The sequence below is a fragment of the Beta vulgaris genome, chromosome 8, assembly GCF_026745355.1.
Source record: "Beta vulgaris subsp. vulgaris cultivar EL10 chromosome 8, EL10.2, whole genome shotgun sequence".
In the NCBI taxonomy this organism is placed as follows: domain Eukaryota; kingdom Viridiplantae; phylum Streptophyta; class Magnoliopsida; order Caryophyllales; family Amaranthaceae; genus Beta; species Beta vulgaris.
The window spans coordinates 23,245,065-23,265,984 of NC_079209.1; the positions used below are offsets into that span (position 1 = coordinate 23,245,065).

The 20,920-nt window shown below is 34.1% G+C and overlaps 1 protein-coding gene across 1 annotated transcript; it reads right to left on the reverse strand.

Annotated features, from left to right (window-relative positions):
* Positions 1-841: 841 nt before the first annotated feature.
* On the reverse strand, positions 842-6,157 carry LOC130589863 (cation/H(+) antiporter 15-like). The gene is made up of 3 exons (XM_057391480.1): positions 5,951-6,157; positions 2,374-3,396; positions 842-2,101 (listed from the first exon to the last, which is right to left on the reverse strand). Exons 1-3 carry the CDS (start codon positions 6,155-6,157, stop codon positions 842-844), a joined length of 2,490 nt encoding a protein of 829 aa, XP_057247463.1.
* Positions 6,158-20,920: the final 14,763 nt, after the last annotated feature.

The window sequence follows — 20,920 nt, forward strand, 5'->3', positions numbered from 1 at the left end:
ATTTCGAAACTCAAATCAGAAAAAAAAATTCAATCAAAGAATCGCAATTCCAATCACTGTGATTGAAATTAAGCTACGTAACCTAAACCTCTTGAAATGAGATTCAGCTCCGATACTATAATGAACAATCAAGATGAAGAAATGAAGAATGATTTCATTTAGAGAGAAGAAAAGAAAGAGAAGAATAGTAGAGTTTGTTATAGAGAGAGAAGCTATCAACTAACAACTAACTTCCTTTTTCTATTTATACAAGATAAGCCAAGTAGACCAATATATCCTAAGGTCCAATGTTTAGTAATAATTATATATAACTGATAGGGAGTACTTATATACTAATATATATGTACTTCATCTGTTCTTTCAACATTGTCCCAATTTCTTTTTAGTTTGTCCTTTTAAGTTTAGCCCATACCATCGATGGCAACGATATACCACTATTTTACTCACTTACATTACTTTTGTTCCCATCAATTTTCTCTTTCACTGCACCTAATTTTTTTTTTTTTTTTGGAAAAAAGTAAAGATAGTCTAATGGAGCAACCTTAGAAGGACTAAAGAAGTAATAGATAAAATTCAAAGTTATTTTTTCCATACAATCACAAATTTCCGCACTTTCTGTTTTTTCACTTTCTTACATCTAAAATAACATATAGTTCAAAAGTTTTACCCTTTCATCAACTAGCACTGATTGTTTGTTAACACAAGAAAAAAAATAGTCATGTAAAATCAAGTTCATGTACCACAAAGAAACGTTTACAAAACAACTCGAACCAAGAGCAAATATTGATCATAGTAAACATATTTAAATAATTTCAACAAGCCAATTAAAACATGATTGTTGCTAAGAACTAACAAACTCATTTTCGTCTTCACTAGACTTATTCTCGCTATCTTTTTGATTCATTTCACCAACATATTGTTGTATGACAAGCACTGATGCATTAGAGGTAAAGTCAGATGTTACTAAAATATTTCCTATTGGCCCTAACTCTTTACATTCATTCCATTGAACTAGACCTATTGTTAGCAAAGAAAACCTTGATTTACCTCTTCCAACTATGTATAAATTAATATCAAGATTCATATCCCTTAATAATTCAATAATTTCTTCTCCATTATTAACCACATTCTCAAGGTAGGATATTGATGCATCATAACAAGTCTCTTCTTGAAAGTTGAGCAAGAACTCATCATCCATTTGCTTCTCTTTTTCATAGTCAATTGGGAAATCAATAACAACGTCCATAACATGATTGCCTTCGAGAAATCGAATGACTGTAAGATTGACATATGAATGGCCAACCATCCTCCAAGCATAACTCAACGCTTCGCGGTCATCAGGGCCACCTAGATAGACCATAGCTATGTGAACATCTTCACAACTTCGTCCACTATCACCAAGAGAATGTTCGGATGTTGAAGATAAAGATAACATCCTTAATCCTCGATCCACGAGCAAGGCGACAGAACAAGGAGCCATATCCAACACATTTTGGTTCACACCTCCAAATTCGACGTTTGTGTCCTCTAACTCTCCGTCTACTCCTTGTTGCTTATGGAAGGGAAGAACTATAAGGGATATCTCCTTATCCTCGGCGAGACTGCATATATCGCCGTGCATAGTATGGACTGGAGACACTATTGTAAGAAATTTAAATGTGGTATTAGCCATATCATGTTGTTGATCCTTGTACACATCGAATGCCTTTATTACATGCTCAGATTGGGCTCTCGCTCGATCAAAGAATAACTTGGAACAAAGGTTGCCTAAGAAAGAATCTTGAGATTTGTGTTCAACAAGCATGGCTGAGGCATGACCTATGAGCTCAACAAGGTGGGTAATGTGAACTAATGCTGGGTGTTGGTTTGTAATGTTTGATATTTCTAAAAGATTTATGATGCTAGGAACATTCATTGAGCTATGGATGCAAGTGATTAATCGAAGCTTTTCTGAAAACTTTGAACTTTCTATACTCCTCTCGTCATATGATTGAGTAGGCTTCTTTATTTGTATATAACTGATGCTCATTATAGGTCCAACTAAAATTGTGGACAAGAATATTACAAAGAACAACATGGTAAATAATTCTCCCGTTAGAACCTGGAAAAAAGAAGCAAAGTTTATCATTAGCGTGTGTTGTACATACCCCTTGTGTAAGCAGTAAGTAAACAGGAAGGCACACTCAGCAGCTCAAAAATTCATGTGGTGGTGCGTGTGTGTGCCATGCACGACGTGCATATCACACATGCGATAACTTATGGCATGTGTACAACACATGCTATACCTGTGTGAACATACACTCGGATGTACTATAGACGCTGAAAAAAAGCATAAATATTGTTAATATGCAATAAAAATCTACATATAATTACCCCTCGTTCACGTCCAATATTAAGGAGTACCAATGGTAGAATCCCCTTGGAACTTAAGAGAACTCCTAAAGGCAAGCCGTCACGAAGAGGTACTTTGCAGAAGACTCCAACTAGAAGAGTGCATAAAACCTTAGTTGCAACAGCCAATACGATCACCCATATGTATTTGAAGTTTAGTACGAGACTCATGATATCTACTTTAATTCCTATCACCATAAAATACAGTGGCATTAGAACACTATCAACACAATCTTCCATCTTTTCTATTATTGTTTTCGCCAGAATTCCTGGGGGGATACTCCTCCCTAGTATATACGCGCCAAAGATGAAATGAGAACCAACATAATCTGTAAGAACTCCACACGCCAAGACCAAAAATAAGATCATTTGCACCATGAAATTGCTATACATTTGACCTTCAGGCACATTCGTCGCAATCTTTGACATGGTAGTTTTAATCACTGTACAGCATAGAGCCATGTAAAGGACCATAAAAAGTAGGACATAACTTGTTGCTGCAAAGTTTATTCTGTTATGATCATTGGGAGAGGTAGAGATGGCTAAGGTAATATTGATAAGACCCCATGTGCAGAAGCTATTGAACAAGCCTACAAACAATGCTTCTTGTCCAACTTGCGTGCATAATAGCTTAAGCTTGGCTAAGATAGGAGCTAAGGTTGCGAATCCGGTGGCTGTTATGGTAGTCCCCCAATAGATGCTTATAATTCCAATAGGATTATCAGATTTTGTTGCCTCTTCCATAATGAATCGTTCGAATGCTATGTATAAGGCACATCCAAGAAATAAAGGTAAGACGAATACAAGGAAAGATAGGAATAACATCTTAGCTCTAGTATGAGAAATTGGAGTAGGTTCTGCTTGTAAAGCTTGAATAAATATGGCATAAAGAAGCCCCAAGTTTGCTATTGTCTCAAGGATCGTCAAAGATTTTGCTGGTAGTAGCATTTCTTTGAGATTATAATGGATATTACTCCAAAGTGATGGACTAAGTACCAAGGCTGTCTGTCACAAAAAGAATCAAGAGAAACACAATTAGTGAGAGTACCATGCATTATGCTTGAATGAAATTATAGAGTAAATTAAAGTTCATGAATTGTTGGACTGTAATACTTGCACAAATTTTGCACCTAGATATAAATAATAAACATGTCCTCTATGGTGGTAAATTAGAAGCATGTTTATGTGGGAAGTTGAATTCTCGAAAATTACTAATCCGTCTTTACCATATAATTGAAGTACACAAGAACTGGTAGTTATAAAGTGTCAAAAGATGTAAATTTTATTTTGCTTCCTCTCTCCAATCTTACAATCTTCTCATAATTTTACTCACTCTATTTACTACTCCCTCCGTTTCACGTTTCACAATATGAGACACGCACAATGTTCGAGGTCGAACTTTGACCATTAATTACTCTCAATTTATATTAATAGAAAACTTTAAAAAATAATATTATTATAGTATTTTTAAGACGAATCCAACGGTATAATTTTTATAATTTTATTTCTCGTATTTGAGAAATATTTATGGTCAAAGCAAATTTTCGTAAAGCGTGAATGTCTTATATTTTGAAACAGAGAAAGTAATATTTACCCGCAAATTTTAGTGTTCAACATTTTAGGGAAAAGACTTTTTGTCCTAACAAACAACTTTTACTAGTTACCATCAAATATAATCTAATAAGATCTCACATAACTATATTTATCATCAAGTACAAATCACAAGAGATAACCAAAGTCATGTATATAAATAATGTCAAAAATCAAAACGAATCATCTTAAAAATCTGGAAAAAATATTGTGTAACACAATCAATCTCAATTTAGAAACACAATCATCTTATTTCAGATGTGTGCCTGGTTCTTTTTATTTTTCAAGCATAAATTATAGCCTTTTTAGACATCGATAAGGGTAATTAAAATTTTGACAATTAGACATTTTTTTAGGCAAATTTCAAAGGATAAAACCCTATTATTTAACTTATAGCTCGTTTTATTAATATTTTTACTTATTATTTCTTTTAGATTTTTATAATTAAACTTGATGAATCATAAAAGAATATTAAGTACATTTATTTAGAATTTATTATGTTATATTAGTTAAATCATGATTGTGACACAATCAAAAGAAATGTTTTGCTATATTTGAGTTTGAATTTTTTTTTTTTGTTGTAGTTGATTTACTAATGAGTAATTAAATAAATTTATAAGGGGACACCATAACTCTCCCCTTCCTTTATATAATATATATCATTTCACTACTCACTAGTCTATCACCCACTAGGCCAAATCTTTACTATCCAATTTACTTTAAAATTTCAATCATGATTCATGAGTACCAAATTTAGGCATTCTCCTCAAAGAGTAAAAAGAATTTGGATCCACTAAATTAAAAATAAAATAAAAACCCAACCCTATAAGGCTATAACAATACAAATACCAACAATAAGTACGTGGCCCATTTCTATCCCTAACCCAAATCAACCCCCCACCCCACTCTCTTTCTCTCTAAACCCAAAATCACCCCCACCCCACTCACTCTCTCTATCTGATCTCTCATTCTCTCTCCTCTTCTTCATCAAATTGACGTGTTTCTTCTCTCACCATCTTCTTTCTTCTGTAAATTCTGCAATTTTACAATATGATTGAAGAGAGATATTGACAAAACAATGGAGAAATCAAGAGCCACATTAATGGTGGCCATTGTTCTTATGCTCTCTTTTTTTTTTTAAATGGTGGTGCATGTGCACCATGGTGTTATATACTGCATCCGCCACTGGCCACGTGGTGCTCTCCTTAAGCGTACGTGACCTTAAGTTCATAAACTAAAGTTTTAACGACTAGACCAAGTTGTATTTTGTGATCATATCAAAGTACAATATTAATAAATGAATTTTTTTCTTTCCCGGAGCATAGCCCGAGTCTAATAACTAGTTATTATAGATAAAAAGATCGATTAGTGTATCTCAATTTAATAGCAGGGTGATTTCAAATTACCTTTTCCAATAAATCAGTGTGTAGAAGTTTCTTATAAGTAAAAGACGATTTTGTTATTGGAAACCATATTTATGTCATTTTTTTTTTTTGGGAAACAAGCTACTTGGCATGAAATTACCTTTTATATTTTCTTTTCTGATCAAACTTGTGATTGGGTTCTGTCCACGGATTTTCATTTCCAGGCATTGGCTCGCGTGCACATATCATGTGACCAACCTTTAACTCCCAAATTTCTATCTTTTCCTCCCATATCACTTATCACTCTCCATTTTCATTCTCTCTCGTCTCTTTCGCATTCGTAAACCTCTTAATCTCGAATATCTGGGAAGAAAAGGAAAGAAATTAGGATTGGATCACGTGAGATATGTGTGCAAGTCAACGCCTTAAAAATAAAAGTCAATGGCGGGAATCTAGCGACAAGTTTTATTTGGCAAAAATAAAACTTACAAAAGATAATTTAGTGCCAAATTCTCTTTCATAAGATGATTTTGTTACACAAATATTTACATTCAAAAGATAGTTTCTCATACATTATCGTGAATAAAAAAGAGAAAGTCCGTTACCATGATATCCGACACAAATCGAGGTTGACCAAAACGTTGAAACACAAGGAGGAGGCCATGATGGACGCCTATGGCTAAAGCCATTTGTAATATTAGTTGTGGAACAGGATCTTTAAGAGGGGAAACATTTATTCCCCAAAGATGGGAGGGATTAACTACCTGTGCATAACATATTTCATTTTGTTTATGAGTGAAATTATGACTCATTTTCCCCAAATTTATGGCAATATAATTGTATTAAGTGTGAAAATATGGAATCAAAATTATAGAGAAAGATGATTAGAGAATAGGAGATTATTGATCTAATTGGAATCATTTTGTAAACTTGTTCCATTAACTTAATAGGTAATTTATGTTTTTCTCTTTGTTTTGATGCAGAAACTTGAATGGTAATTACACTTCTTAGCATTTTGTGAATGTGCCATAATTAGTTTTAAACAATGTGGTATTATCTAATATTAAGGTCATGTTAACTTATATTATGGATTACAACTCGATGAGATTCAAGATAAGTCACCATATTTGGAAAACACATCACATTATTAGAATAGAAAAAAAATGTGGTTCTTTATATTCGTAATATATATCTTTTTTTATATAAAAAAAATAGATTAATCTTACCAAATTGACAAAGAGAAAGGGACATGATTATACAGAGTTAAGAGTGATGGAAGGACTCGAACTTTTAATATAAGTTATCAATAAGGATATGAATTTTCAAAAGTTATCATAAACGACTTATAATTAAGTTCTTGAGTTAATAATACTAAAAATAAAAGAAAAATAAAATTGTTTTTTCTTTAAAACGAAAAAACCATTGCTAAATAATGGTAGTAAGGTGTAAGGAGACATTGAATATTTCAAAACACTAGTGCATTTGTGACAGAATATATGTATTGTATATATTTCCTATAAGTTAATAAAATATTGATTATTATTTGAATATAGTAACTATACAACTGTGTTCTTTAATTGTAGCCTAGGATTACGAATGTCTTGTGTATATCATTAACTGTTGTCAATCTATGCAAATCAAGGAGTACTATTTCTTCAAGTTATTTATCTCTGAATTAATTTCTTGACATTCCATTTCAAGGTTTGGGCCTGACCGAAAACCCGAATTTGGTATTTTTTGTAGATCGAGGATCGGACCGAAATTCAAATTAATGTCCGGTCCGACCCTGGTCTTTACTACAATAATTTAGCAATGGTTTTTTTTATTGATAGAAAATAATATTTTTATTTTCCTTTTATTTTTAGCAGTATTAACTCAAGAACTTAACCATAGGTCCTTAATGATAGCTTTTGAAAGTTGAGGTCATTAGTGATGAATTATATCAAAGTTCGAGTCCTTCCATTACTCTTAATCTGATTATACGCTATTAAACTTTTAACTGATACTCCCTTCGTCTCCAAATAGACTCTATATTTCTTTTGGACACAAGTATTGAAGAGAAGTTATAAGTAATATTGTACCCTTATAAGCTTTACTTATTCAGGGTTGTTGGTGCAAAATCAGTTTGTTGACCTTGCAAACAAGTCAATGCACATCCAATAGTTTGATAATGAATGCCACGGGAGGCTTAGTCCCTGGGGGTTACCGGTTTTAATTAGATAACACTAGTGGAAAAATAAGGAAGGGTTGCGCTAAAAAAGGCCCTTAGGGCTGCGTATTTTGACAGCAGCCCTTTCCATAGTAGCCCTTCACTTTTTAAGTAGGGCTGCGCTAGCTTTTCAAACGCATCCCATCTTTGTACAAAGGGCTGCGTTTTTGGCACAAAAACACAGCCCTTTTGACCCATTAAAAACTTTTAAAAAAAAAAAAAATTTTGACATTTTTTTACTAAACAGCATATACATCTTTGGATACATATAATTTTTATTAGTATTCTCATCCCCTCAACGCATTCATACCAGAAACCACATCAATTGTACCAAAAAAATCATTATAACTCAATCTCAAATCTTGCAATCCAGGAAGAACATTATGAGTTTTAGAGTTTCATGATACAATAATATTTGCTAATCTTGCACAAACAAAGATTACAACTGGAAGAATAATGAAAACTAATCTGAATTATAAACAAAAAATGAAAAAAATAACCCTAAAATTATAGATATGAAAATGAACTAATCTGAAAATAAAGGAACAAACCTGAACAATAACGAAAATGAAAAAAATAACCCTAAAAAATAAACTAATCTGAAAATGAACAAAGAATCAAAAAAATAAACGAAAATGAACAAAAAATGAAAAAAATAACCCTAAAATTATAGATCTGAAAATGAACAAATCTGAACAATAACGAAAATGGAAAAAAAAACCCTAAAAAAATAAACAAATCTGAAAATGAACAAAAAAAATGAAAAAATAAACGAAAATGAAAAAAAAAACCCTAAAATTATAGATCTAAAGTTGTTGTCAACAAACGAACGACGGAGTTCGACCAACGAACAAAAGACAATCATGTCGGAAGAAACGACGTTGTTGCTGTCGTTGCTTATGAGGAGTTCGACCAATGAACAAAGAAACGATGGACGAGGAACGGCGCAGCGCAGGTCAACGACGAATGGCAAACGGAGCGTGAAACTTTGAGAACGACGAACGGAGAAGGAACGAACGACGAACGGAGGTTTTTGTTTGTTTAAGAGAGAGATAAAAGACGAAGATCCGTGAAGATCCACATAAGCCATAGCCAAGTAAAGGACGGAGCTTTTTTAGGTTAGAATTTGAAGAGAAGAGGAGAGAGAGAGAGAGAGAAAAAATAGGCGTGAGAGAGAAGGGAGAAGGAAGGACGTGAGAGAGGGAGAGAATGAGGAAGAGGATAATGAGCCCGCTTAATATGGTAAACCCGCGCTTAATTCTTTTCAAAATCATTTTTCAAAAAAAGACCATAAAGGGCTGCGCTTGTCTAAAAAACGCAGCCTTTCTCTTTACAGTAGGGCTGCGTTTTTTAGAAAAGTGCAGCCCTTCCTTGTGAAGGGCTGCGCTTTTCTTTAAAAATGCATCCCTACTGTAACGAAGGGCTGCGTTTTATTTAAAACCGTAGCCCTACTGTAAAGAAGGGTTGCGTAATGAAGAATCCGCAGCCCTTCCAGCGCAGCCCTTCCTTTTTTTCCCCTAGTGTAAAATCTTGTTAACGTACTTTGTTGCAATTTAATTAATGACTAGACCTGAACGCCTATTAAATTCAGGTGAAATGCAATAAATAAAACAAACAATAATTGATCTTTTAATTAAGGTAAAACATTATGATACATACCACAAACTTTAAGAAGGATTTTATAACACATAAGAGGATAAGTAGGCTGGACAACTAAAGGGAAAGCATGAAGGATGTTACCTTCACGGTCTCTTGCTTCAATCGGAGAATTACAGAACTTGAGGCTATAACATGTTTTAAGTCTAAGGGACTAAACAATAACCCTAGAAGGGGGTTGGCTAGACTAAGGCTAGGCTACGCTAAGAAGAGAGTAAATGCAAGTTGTTGCGTGTTATTTGTTCGTTGTCTTTTGCTTGATGATCATTCCTCTATTTATAGAAACACATGTTATGTAACTTTCATGCTTTCTTGGAGGGAAAACATTTGAATCATCTTCGATTTGAATCTCAGCCGTCTTCTGACGTTCAATAACTATAACCTTGCACATTCTTCCTTATGTGGATCCGTCACATGATTGTCCTTTACCCACAACTTTTACTATTCTTGACTTTCATCTCCTGATGGTTTTGACGACCTTCTTCTGTTGACTTCACCAAATGGGCTTTATGCTCTAGTTAGGCCTTCATATTAAGGCGCAATAAAACCTTTTGATGTCTAATACAATGTACAATAATAAATGCTACCGTACATCTAAAATGGTGGTACCATATTACCCTATGATTTGTGGAGTGATGTACTCAGCACCCACAAATTTTGAGTAGAGGATTTTCAATGGTTGTAGCCCATATCATCCAGTAGTATTCTGAATGTGACTTCCTCCATTGTTCTAAGGTGGTTAATGAACCTTTCTTTAGGATGACTGAATTTGGTTGAGAAGAATAACCTTTCATGTATTCCTTCACCTTTCTTTCTAGACATTATGAAATTTATTAAGAAGGTTTCTTCAAGATGCGAACTTGTAGGATTATTTGGTGATAACCAACAAGGACTTACTATTAGAAGGCGGCTTGGCTGCCAATACTATCTTTGCCTTGTTTTGATCAATTTCCATTCCATTTTCATGAATGAGAAATCCTAAGAAGTCACTAGTTTTAACTCTGAATGCACATATTCAAACAAGCCTAATGATTTTGGACATCTTAAGGTTGTTTTATTACAATCTTCATGTGCAATCCTTAACTGGTGATATCCTGAATAACCGTCCATAGAAGATATGTATTCATATCTTGATGTTGCATCTATTAGGAGATCAGTTATAGGCATGGGTCATTGATCCTTAGGTGTTCCTTTATTTAGATCCCTAAACTCAATGCATATTCGTATCTTGCCATCTTTCTTAACTACTGGGACTATATTGAAATCCAGTCAGCATATTAAACGGGCCTTATGAACTTTGCCTTCAGGAGTTTATCTATTTCCTCTTGTATAGGCTTTGTTAGTTCAGGTGCTAGTCTTCTAGGAATTTGTGCCACATGCTTAAATCCTTCATTGATAGGTAGTTTATGTTCTACTATTCACTAGTGGAAAAAACAGTATATGTCAATTAGTAACATATGGGGTTTTGTAAAACCGCATCCGAAAAGCAACCAAAAAACGGGAGGGAAATTTGGCAAAAAAATATGATGTTGTACTCAAAAAACCGCATCAGATTAGAAAAACCGTTGCGGTTTTTAAAAAATCTGATGTGGTTCGTTGGACCGCATCGATCAGAAAATCAAGAAACATCCCACGAAACAACATGCACGACCCAAATCCCCCACACTTAAACCTAAATATGGGCCCAAATCCCACCTCATTTCTAACCCTCCTAATCCCATATGCACGACCCCATTCTCTTCCCTTTCTCCTCTATTCATTTCATTCCAGTCACTCTCCTTAAACCCTAACTCCCTCCTCTCTACTCCTCCCTTACATGCAGCCCCCATTCTCTTCCCTCTCTCCTCTCTTCGTCCCAACCAGTCTCCTCAAATCCTAATTCCCTCCTCTCTACTCTTCCCTCACAGCCCAAATTCTCACTCACCTCTCTCTCCCATCTCTACTCCTACCTCACAAAATGAAGAGCGAAAATTGATGATCGAAAATGAAGAACAAAATGAAGAGCAAAACAAAGAACGAAGAATCAAAGATACACAAGAAATTGGTTCATTTGAGTTTTTATAGGATTTAGTTTTTGGATCTAGTTTTAGGTGTTTTTTTTCATTTATTTTGGGATTTTGTTTTTAGATCTGATTTTAGTTTAGGTTTTTATTTCGTTTTTTTGAGCTTCCATTTTCGTTTCCTTTTTTTTAGGCTTCCATTTTCGTTTGTTTTTTTGTTCGAAATCTTAATTTTTGTTTTATCTGGGTAGTGTTTTTAGTTCCTCCGTTTTTTAATTTTTGTTTTTTTCGTATATATTGCAATTTTCTTATACTTAGTTAGTGGATAATTAGTTTTTTCGTATGATTAGTTTTTAAATCTAATTTTTCTTTCGTTTTGTATATTCCAATTTTCGTATAATTAGTATATTTCAATTTTCGTATATTGCCATTTTCGTATAATTTATTTTCTAGAGCTAATTTTTGTTTCGTTCTTATGTATAAATTCTCATTATTGTCGATTATTTTGGGATTTAGTTCTTAATTTTTGTATAGTCTCAATTTTTAGGTTTGTAATTTTCAGTATATATGTTAAATTCTTATTTTTTTGTATTTGTGTAATTTTCTTTATTTATATTAAAATGTTATTTCTATGATATTATGTTTAGTTTAGTTTCTATATATAAATTCTTATTTATATGTATTTTGTATAATTTTTGTTTCTGTATAATGTATTATTGTTGTACATATATGTTTGGTTTGGTATATTTTTAGACTAATACAGTGAGCAAATTATTGCCATAGCCCAGATGAATTACATACATAGTGCGCCAAAACTACTTGAGGAATGATAAATGTGCAGACCTGCAGCTGCAGGTCTGCAACTTTTTTTTTAACTCAAATTCTACATACTGATGCGGTTCTTAGATAAAACTGCATCAGTAAATGATTTACTAATGCGGTTTGGGACCTCATCGGTAAATATATTGGATCTGCTGCGAGCCTATCCGATGCGGAACAAAACCGGATTAGTAAGTCCGATTTTGACCGCATCGGATAGGCTTTTTTCCACTAGTGATTTTCCTATCAATACTAGGCATTTCATAATATTCCCAAGCAAAACAATCCTTAAAATATTTTCGAATTTCTATTATTTCCTATTTTTCTTGGTTGGTGAGGAGCTTATTTATGTAAGTAACGCGTGAATTTTCATTATCCCCTAAATTTCCTTCCTCTGGTGGATCATGAACTTCCTGTTTAATATCCTCACTTTTTGCGCATACTTTCTCATCCTCTTCTTGTAAAGATTCAGTTTCGTGTAAAGTTAAACAACATGCATTAGAGTTTATAAGAAAATCCTCTTGGTATTTTCTAAAAACTAAATCTTTTATAATTTGATCAACAATAGGGTTAAACCCATTATAGCATTCTTCTTGGTTTATAGACATAATAAACTTTTATAAGAAAAGGACATTCTAACTTTATAAGCTAACAAGAGCTAGTGGTTGATCGTAGTCTGACGCTTGTTGAATATATTCATATTTTGATTGAATAGCATAATTATGATGTAACCAATCTTTTCCTAGTATGGCATTATAATTATTACCACTTTCGACTATAACGAAACTAGAATAAGTAGTTTTAGTTCCTACCCTTATCTTAAAGATAGCCATTCCTTTCACTTTTTCTGACAAATCAGAAAAATCAGTTATGTTGATTTGTATGTTATGCAAATCTTTTCTAGTGTTTCCAAGTTTTCTAAACACATAGAGTGGCATAATATTAACAGTGGCTCCAGTGTCCACTAATAGTTTGCCTGAACTAACTCCATCAAAATCAATATTTAGGAATAGAGCTTTAGTGTGCTTATAATCAGCATCAACTGACCTAAAGATTTTATCTATAATTAATTTCTCTAAGTTAGCCTTTATAGATGCCATATTAGGCACTTTCTTCTGAGGTGCATTCAAATAAGATGACAAGTTTCGAGAATAAGTAATTTTAAATTTACCTGCCCTCTCTTCCTTATCAGCTTCGTCTGCTCGATCATGATGTAGTATTGGTCTGGAATCCTGGTTGGTCTTCTGACTTTTTAAACTCTGTTGGTAGCATGATCACATTGCACTACATATTTTGGCTCTTTCCATTTCTGTCTGAGGCTCATTCATGAATGGGTCTCCATCCGAAGCTAAGTCAATGTCTAACACGAATAAGTCCAAATCCTCAAATCCAAACTCTGAATCATAGTCCTCATTAAAGTCATTCCCTAACGTCTCTTTCATAAGGGAATCACCTCCACGAGGTTGTTGGCCATCATTATTTGTAAATGATGCACCACATTATTCCTCTTCCAAAGGCAGCAATTTAGTGATACCGGCTTGTAGAGCCCCTTCATCAATTCTTATGTTTGCGATAAGGGACTCCTGCACATTTGAGTGCTAATCTAATCCCCTCGCTCTTTCATGTTTAATGTCATACTTTTAGGTAAGTTTTGGATATCTTGTAGTGGCACTGTCCTCACTACTGATTTTGGGCACAAGAGTTTTGACTTGGCTCCCTTTCTTTTCCTTTTGAGGAAGGGTGTGACCAGGGGCCATTGCTTTTTCTTGGTCCTTGACTTCTGAACCTTATCTGGAATGGACGTTGATAAGCAGGTACATAGGAAGGATCATTTGAAATGATATGAGTTCTAACCATTTCAAAGGTTAGCCTATATGCACATTACGAGTACATTCCATTTCTTAGAGCCTTCAACCCTTCTATTGCCCTGGTCTACAATGAGAATGTTTGAGCAGCCTCTTTATAAGTCTTAGCTCTTTCCTCAAGCATCGTCAGGCTTGGAGTTGGGTTGGAACTAACAGGCGCCTTAGCTTTGGCTGAGTTGGCCTTTTAGGCTTCTAGCTCCATGGCATGTTGTTCCACTTCTAAGACAACTAGTCTTTTGAGATTTAGTTGGCTAGTTAGGAATCCTATGAATACTTGGCTCTGGTCTATTGTATGTGATCCATTCATATGTCATTTGCACATATCTTCCAATCCTTCTTCATTGGCTATCTTTGGCATAACCAAGATTCCTTCATCAAGCAATCTGTTGAAGAGTAGGTTACCTATTTCAGTAACTTGATATGCTTGTGAAGTAATAGTAAAAACATTATTAATCTCTACCATACCATAAAATAATTCAAATGGTTCGCCCATTCCAACTATGCTTGTGAAGTAATAGTAAAAACATTATTAATCTCTACCATACCATAAAATAATTCAAATGGTTCGCCCATTCCAACTACATTAACATCTTCATCATCAGGAAACATGATATTTTTCTTATCAATTTCATCCAGGATTTTATTTCTAAAAACGCTGCATACAGAAGTGTCATGAGTTACTGCATCATGCCATTAATATTATTTTTTAGCCTTAACTTCCTCAGCCGTTCTTACTTTATACCTTCCTACCAGTTTTATTTTTTTTGTCAGATAATAACCAGTCAAATATAGCATTGGATTTCTTAGCATCAAAGGTATATGTCATCTTTTGCCCAGATTTCAAATCCTTTAGCGGCATAAAGTCTTTCTTCTCTAAAGGAGAACACTTACAAGGTACTTTGTGAATGATTTTTGTCATGTCCACTTCTTGTGCAGTTTCAAAGTGGAAAGGCTCCTCATTCGGAGCGAAGAAACTTTGGTGTCTTGCTGTACTTTCAGCTTGTAGGTTTCTCTCATATCTTACGGCTAATTCTGCTAATTCAACAAAATCGCCAAAGGCATGTCCATCAAACCTTTTTCGAAACTGAATTAACATTCCCTCTTGAGCCATTTGTACAAACTCTCTTTCAGGAATGCTAAAATGATACCTAATCTTAGCCATTTTGAATCTAGATAGGTATTCTTCTACAGACTCTCCTAGCTTTTGTTGAATTTTGGCCAGATCACTTAAGGTCACTCCGTGTTCAATGCGTGCAAAATGATTTATAAATTGCACTTGCATGTCCTTCCAGGAGTGGATAGAATTTAGCGGTAAATTGGTATACCGCCAAAAAGTCGTCTCAGTTAGAGACAGGGAAAACATTCTAAGTTTTAAGAAGTTATTGTCAGCTGCTTTCCTACACTCACAATTGAACATAACTAAATGTTCCTCGGCGGAAACTCTGTCATTGCCTGAAAACAAGGAAAAGTCAAGTATCTCAAAAGTTCGAGGAAATGGATTGGCTTATTTAATCCATTTAGGGTAAGGTTTTTGACCTATTTGCCTATGATTTCTCCTAGAATTATCCCCTACTAGTCTTTGGATTAATGCCTCAACTTGTGCCGCCAATGGATCCTGATGCCTTCTTGGGTATCCCATATTCCAATTTCTCGCGCCTCCTGCTTGATCATATGCAGGATTAGGGTTAGGATTGAAAGGTTGATTTTGATATCCTCCCATAAGGATCTCCTGTTGCATAAAATTAGGATTGGCTGCTCCTTGTGCCATTTGCGGTTGGAATGTATGTCTATTTGTGGGCATCCCATGATGATAAGCACTAGTTGCTTGGGCAAATAAAGCTTGGGGCTGACCATACCTCGAAATATTCCCATAATGAGGCATACCAGCCATAGTTAGTTGCATAGGCATATAAGCATAGGGTGAAGAAGGAATATGAACCATATTTGGTTAGTTAAGAGGCACATATGCATGCTTTGAGCTATTGTTGTTTGCAAACAAAAGTACCTTGCCTCTGTCCTCCTTGTGATGCATGAAAAAACGAAGGTTGATGATGTCCTGACGCCTGGTGCCAACTTGGCTCCACGCCCACTGTCATTCCATCACTTCTCCTAAGGTTTCCACGATTACCCTCTCCAAGGCTCAAGGGTATTGCTCTTGTTGGGTGCTCATGGGAGAAAGTTTGTGGATCTCTAGTTTCAGGATGGGAAATATGTACCCTTGGAAGGTAGCCTATTGGAGGAAAATCGGGCACTATGCCATAACTTCCCATTGCTCTATTTAGCAGGACCACTTCCAAGGCCTTAACTAATAATTTCTCGTTTAACTGATAGTGTTTTTCGACTAGTGGTTCTAAGCTAGTAACTACTTCAGTGGCGAGAGACTTAGACATTGCCGTGAAAGTTGCACTCATAGTATTGTTGATATCTACGAGTATTCTATCAATTTGCCTAGAGTTAATTTCTCTATATATTCTCCTCACTTATCCTTTTGCGGATGTCTGTGAAGACTCTGACAGACTCATGGGATAGAGTTTCGTAGTTAGAATCAAATTGTTGTCTCTGACTCTCTCTGGCTTCTAACAGTTAATAATTTACTATCTCTATGAACTTTCCATACATTCGATGTATAAGTCCACGACCAGTACTAATGGAGATGAGCCTTCCCTTTGTGGGGTTTTTCCACTTGACTCTTCATGACCATGGTGAATTGGTTCACCATTGTTACCTTGTACCCTAGTCTCGAGAGGGATTGAAAAACTAGTTTCCATGTTTTAGAAACTTGATTCACCTTGAGCAACTTCTTTGTTCTTTCTAGAACGTGTTCCCAGCATTTTTAATGAAAACGACAATAACTGTTTTTTACAGCTGAATTGTAAAAAGTATGAAGAAGAAATTTTACAATTTGATTATAAATCTTCTCCTCCCACTGTGGTGGTCAAAAAAATTATTGGTGCAAAATCAGTTTGTTGACCTTGCAAACAAGTCAATGCACGTCCAATAGTTTGATACTAAATGCCACGGGAGGCTTACTCCCTTACCGGTTTCAATTAGATAAAACCTTGCTAAGGTACTTTGTTACAATTTGATTAATGATTAAACCACAACGCCTAGTAAATTCAGGCGAAACGCAATAAATAGAACAAGCAATAATTAAATCTTTTAAGTAAGGCAAAACATTCTCATACATACCACAAACTTTAAGAATGATTTTACAACACATAAGATGATAAGTCAGGCTGGACAATTAAAGGGAAGGCATGAAGGTTGTTACCTCCATGGTCTCTAGCTTCAATCGGAGAATTACAAAACTTGGCATCATAACATGTTCTAAGTCTAAGGGACTAAACTATAACCCCGGAAGGGGGTTGGCTAGACTAAGGCTAGGCTACACAATGAAGACAGTAAATGCAAGTTGTTGCGTGTTGTTTGTTCGTTGTCTTTTGCTTGATGATCGTTCCTCTATTTATAGAATCACATGTTATGTAACTTCCATGCTTTCTTGTAGGAAAAACATTTGAATCATCTTTGATTCGAATCTCAACCGTCTTCTAACACTGAATAAATGTAGTCTTGCACGTTCTTCCTTATGTGGATACGTCTCATGATTGTCCTTTACCCACCTGTACTTTTACTATTCTTGATTTTCATCTCCTGACGGCCTTATTCTATTGACTTTGACTCATGTTAACTTCGTCCAATGGGCTTTATGCTCTAGTTAGGCCTTGATATTAAGGCACAATTAAACTTTTTGAAGTCTAATACAATGTACCCATAATAAATGCTATCGTACATCTAAAAATGGTGGTAACAAGGGTTAATCTAAAATCTGGCTTATTTTGAGGAGACCATCCAAATGTTGGCTTATTCTTGACAATTTTTTCCTATAATTTTTCAATTATGTATGCTATTATTATTTTGGGCAATCTGATTTTACTCGTTAAGTTAATCATTACTTTTGTTCCAAATTAATTAATTTGTACACCTTTTCTTTTTCTTATGTTCCCAAAATATTTGAACTCATCGATTTGAGGAATGATTCCACTAATACTTTAATACTTCTCTCCATCTCTCTTTATCTCACCATACTCTCCTTTCAATTAAAAACTAGTTATTAGGCCCGGGATATGCCTCGGGTAAGAAAAAATCTCATTTATTAATATAATACTTTATGATAATAACACTAAATACAACTTAGCCTTGTGGTTAATACTTTAGTATATGTACTTGAGGTCTCGGGATCAAACCCTATATTACACAATTTCTAAAAAAATTTATTGACATGGATTACATGAACTAAAACTCCCTAGGGAGAGCACCACGTGGCACAGTTTCTTGTTTATGCACGCCTTTTAATATATTTGTATAGATAATTCTGGCCACCAACTCTTGTAAGATTTAACTTTTATATAAAAAAAATTGAAAGTCACTCAACAACTAATCTCCTTAAAAAATTACATGCTATGATAAGTGTTTGAAGTAATTTTTCTTTTGACATTGTGAAAATCTGCATAAATAATCAGAGTTTATATACTACCACTAGGATTATTAAAGACCCTTACATCACTGATAAAACACACTAAAAACATATTACAGGAAACTAACATAGTAACAAGCGCTTCTCCAATGGATCCTTGATTGTTGAGATAATGTGGTTGATCAAACTTGCCGAAACCATCAATAATGATTGTAATATAGGAGATTGAGCTCCAGTTGGATGGATAAACTCTCGAGAACCTAGGGGATCTAGAAACCAAGGAAAGAACTGAAAGTGTAGTAAAGACTCAAGCCGATATACTGACAACAGGCTTATGATTGTTGCACAAGCCATAAGAGTCACTACAAGTGACTCAGGAAGCATGCTATGAACCCCCCATAAAATGAGGAGTAGTGTTAGGATAAAAAATTTTGAGAGCGATGACAAACAATGTCAATGCTAACCAAGACAGAGAATGAACCTTCGTTAAATCCACACATTAACTGACAAACCCAACCCCTTATACCCTAAACTCCCTTCCACTTAAGTCTTTTCCTTGAAGACCCAGAATACCACATTACAACTCCTTAGAATACCTAAACTTCTTACTTTTTAAGGAGCATTCTCTTTCTAGATCCCGACATAGACTTGAGTCTGAACCTAGCTGCACCGCTTTCAGCACCCTTCGCTACAAGAAGCAAACCAATTACGAACATATTTATTTGGTTTGACACAATATACAACGCAAACAACAAACCGTTCTTTTAAAGGCTCGTTCAATATTTAATCCAAGATCCGACAAATCAACGACCCAAACGGAGGTATAATTTCCGAGTTTTAACTAAATTTAAAACCTTTATTTGCTTTCTTTATTTATTTTTATTATTTTCTTGAAGTTACTAACGTTCTATTAATGATGTACATTGTTAACATTTCTCTGCCAGTCTAAGTATTGTATATTATACTAACTCCCTGCAATATTTTCTTTTCTTATTCATGAATATTATTTTTTATGTTTGATTGCAATATTTTTCACCTTGTGTAGTATTGTTAATCAAGAACTAAAAAATGTTCTCACACTAATCAGATAACATGGACAACCTGGTAGAAATCTGGTAGTATTATTGATTGTTTAATAACATACCACCAAAAAAAGTAATTTTTTATGTGTTTTAAAACATTATGTGGTTATTCTTCTGCATAAAACTTGTTATAAAGCTTATTAAGTAGAGGCCAGCGATGGGCGAACGTGGTTCCTGACCGTGTTTGTACCCTCACCCCCGAACTAACTTTTTGGTTCATGACCGTTAATGAAGTTATGACGGGGAAATTTATATTAGACAAGTCTCTAAAATGTCCCTATATTTTTTCAAATATCCAATTAGGTGTATGAGTATTTCTCTAAAGACTTGTTGGCGTCTTCAAAACATTTTAGTAAAACCTTAATAATGAGTTAGTCAAATACGCACTCACACCACATAGGCGAAATAAAATCAGGCTTACAATATATACTTACTAGTGTTCTATGCACGCGATGCGTGCATCGATTGTTTGGATCTATTCTTAATAAATTTCTTCAAAATATAATTATAGAAGTGTGATTTATAATTATTATTATACAAACTACTGTAATTTATAAAGTGTTTAGAAATTAAGATAAACATTTAGATGTAAAGTTTTGTAGTCAAATTAAATTTGTAATTTTTTTTTATTGAGTAACCATTTTTTTTCATTATGTCAAGTTAATTTGTTAATGCTTATTTACTTTATTATTGAAAATTTTGACCCATCTTTAAGTTAGAAAAGGATATGATTGTACAAAATCTGAATATTTAATTAATTATATATTTAGATAAGGACAAAAAAGACATTATTATTAGGGGACACCATAGCTCTCCCTTGTCTTATATTTATACTAGAATTTTTTGCACGCGATGCGTGCTTGAATTTTTTTCGAAATAGAAACTCGATTTTTTTCGGCATAAGAGTCTAAATTTGAATATTAGACATACGAAGTATAACTTTTTTTAGTTGCAAAATTTGACTGGTTTAGTTTCTATCACTTAAGTCTCTCACCATTCTTTTTTTTTTTTTTTTACTTTTCAAAGTTAAATTCTATGAACGAAATAGAAATTTTATTGAATTTATTTATGATTTCTAATATTATAACTTTTTAGTTGATTTTTGAATTAAGTACAGTACTACATAAATTGTAGTTTGTAAGTGAATTTTTAAGGTTTTGTAAAGTTTCCTCATTTTAGTGATTTGTATAACGTAAATTATGTAATTTTATGATTTTAGTTGACTTGTGAGTGATTGTTATAATTATATTTTTGGTATTTTTGTTTGAAGCCCCCTTTGATTTGTAAGTGAATGTGTAATTTAGAATGGGAAAGGGGTAACATATATAGTCTCTTCATTCTGGGACACCACAGCTCCCCCTTTCCTTATATAATAAGGGATATGTTGTACTTTAATTCTTGAATGATATTTTACATAAACCTTTTTAACTTGATAATTAATCGCTATTATATAATTGAAAAATATAGGTC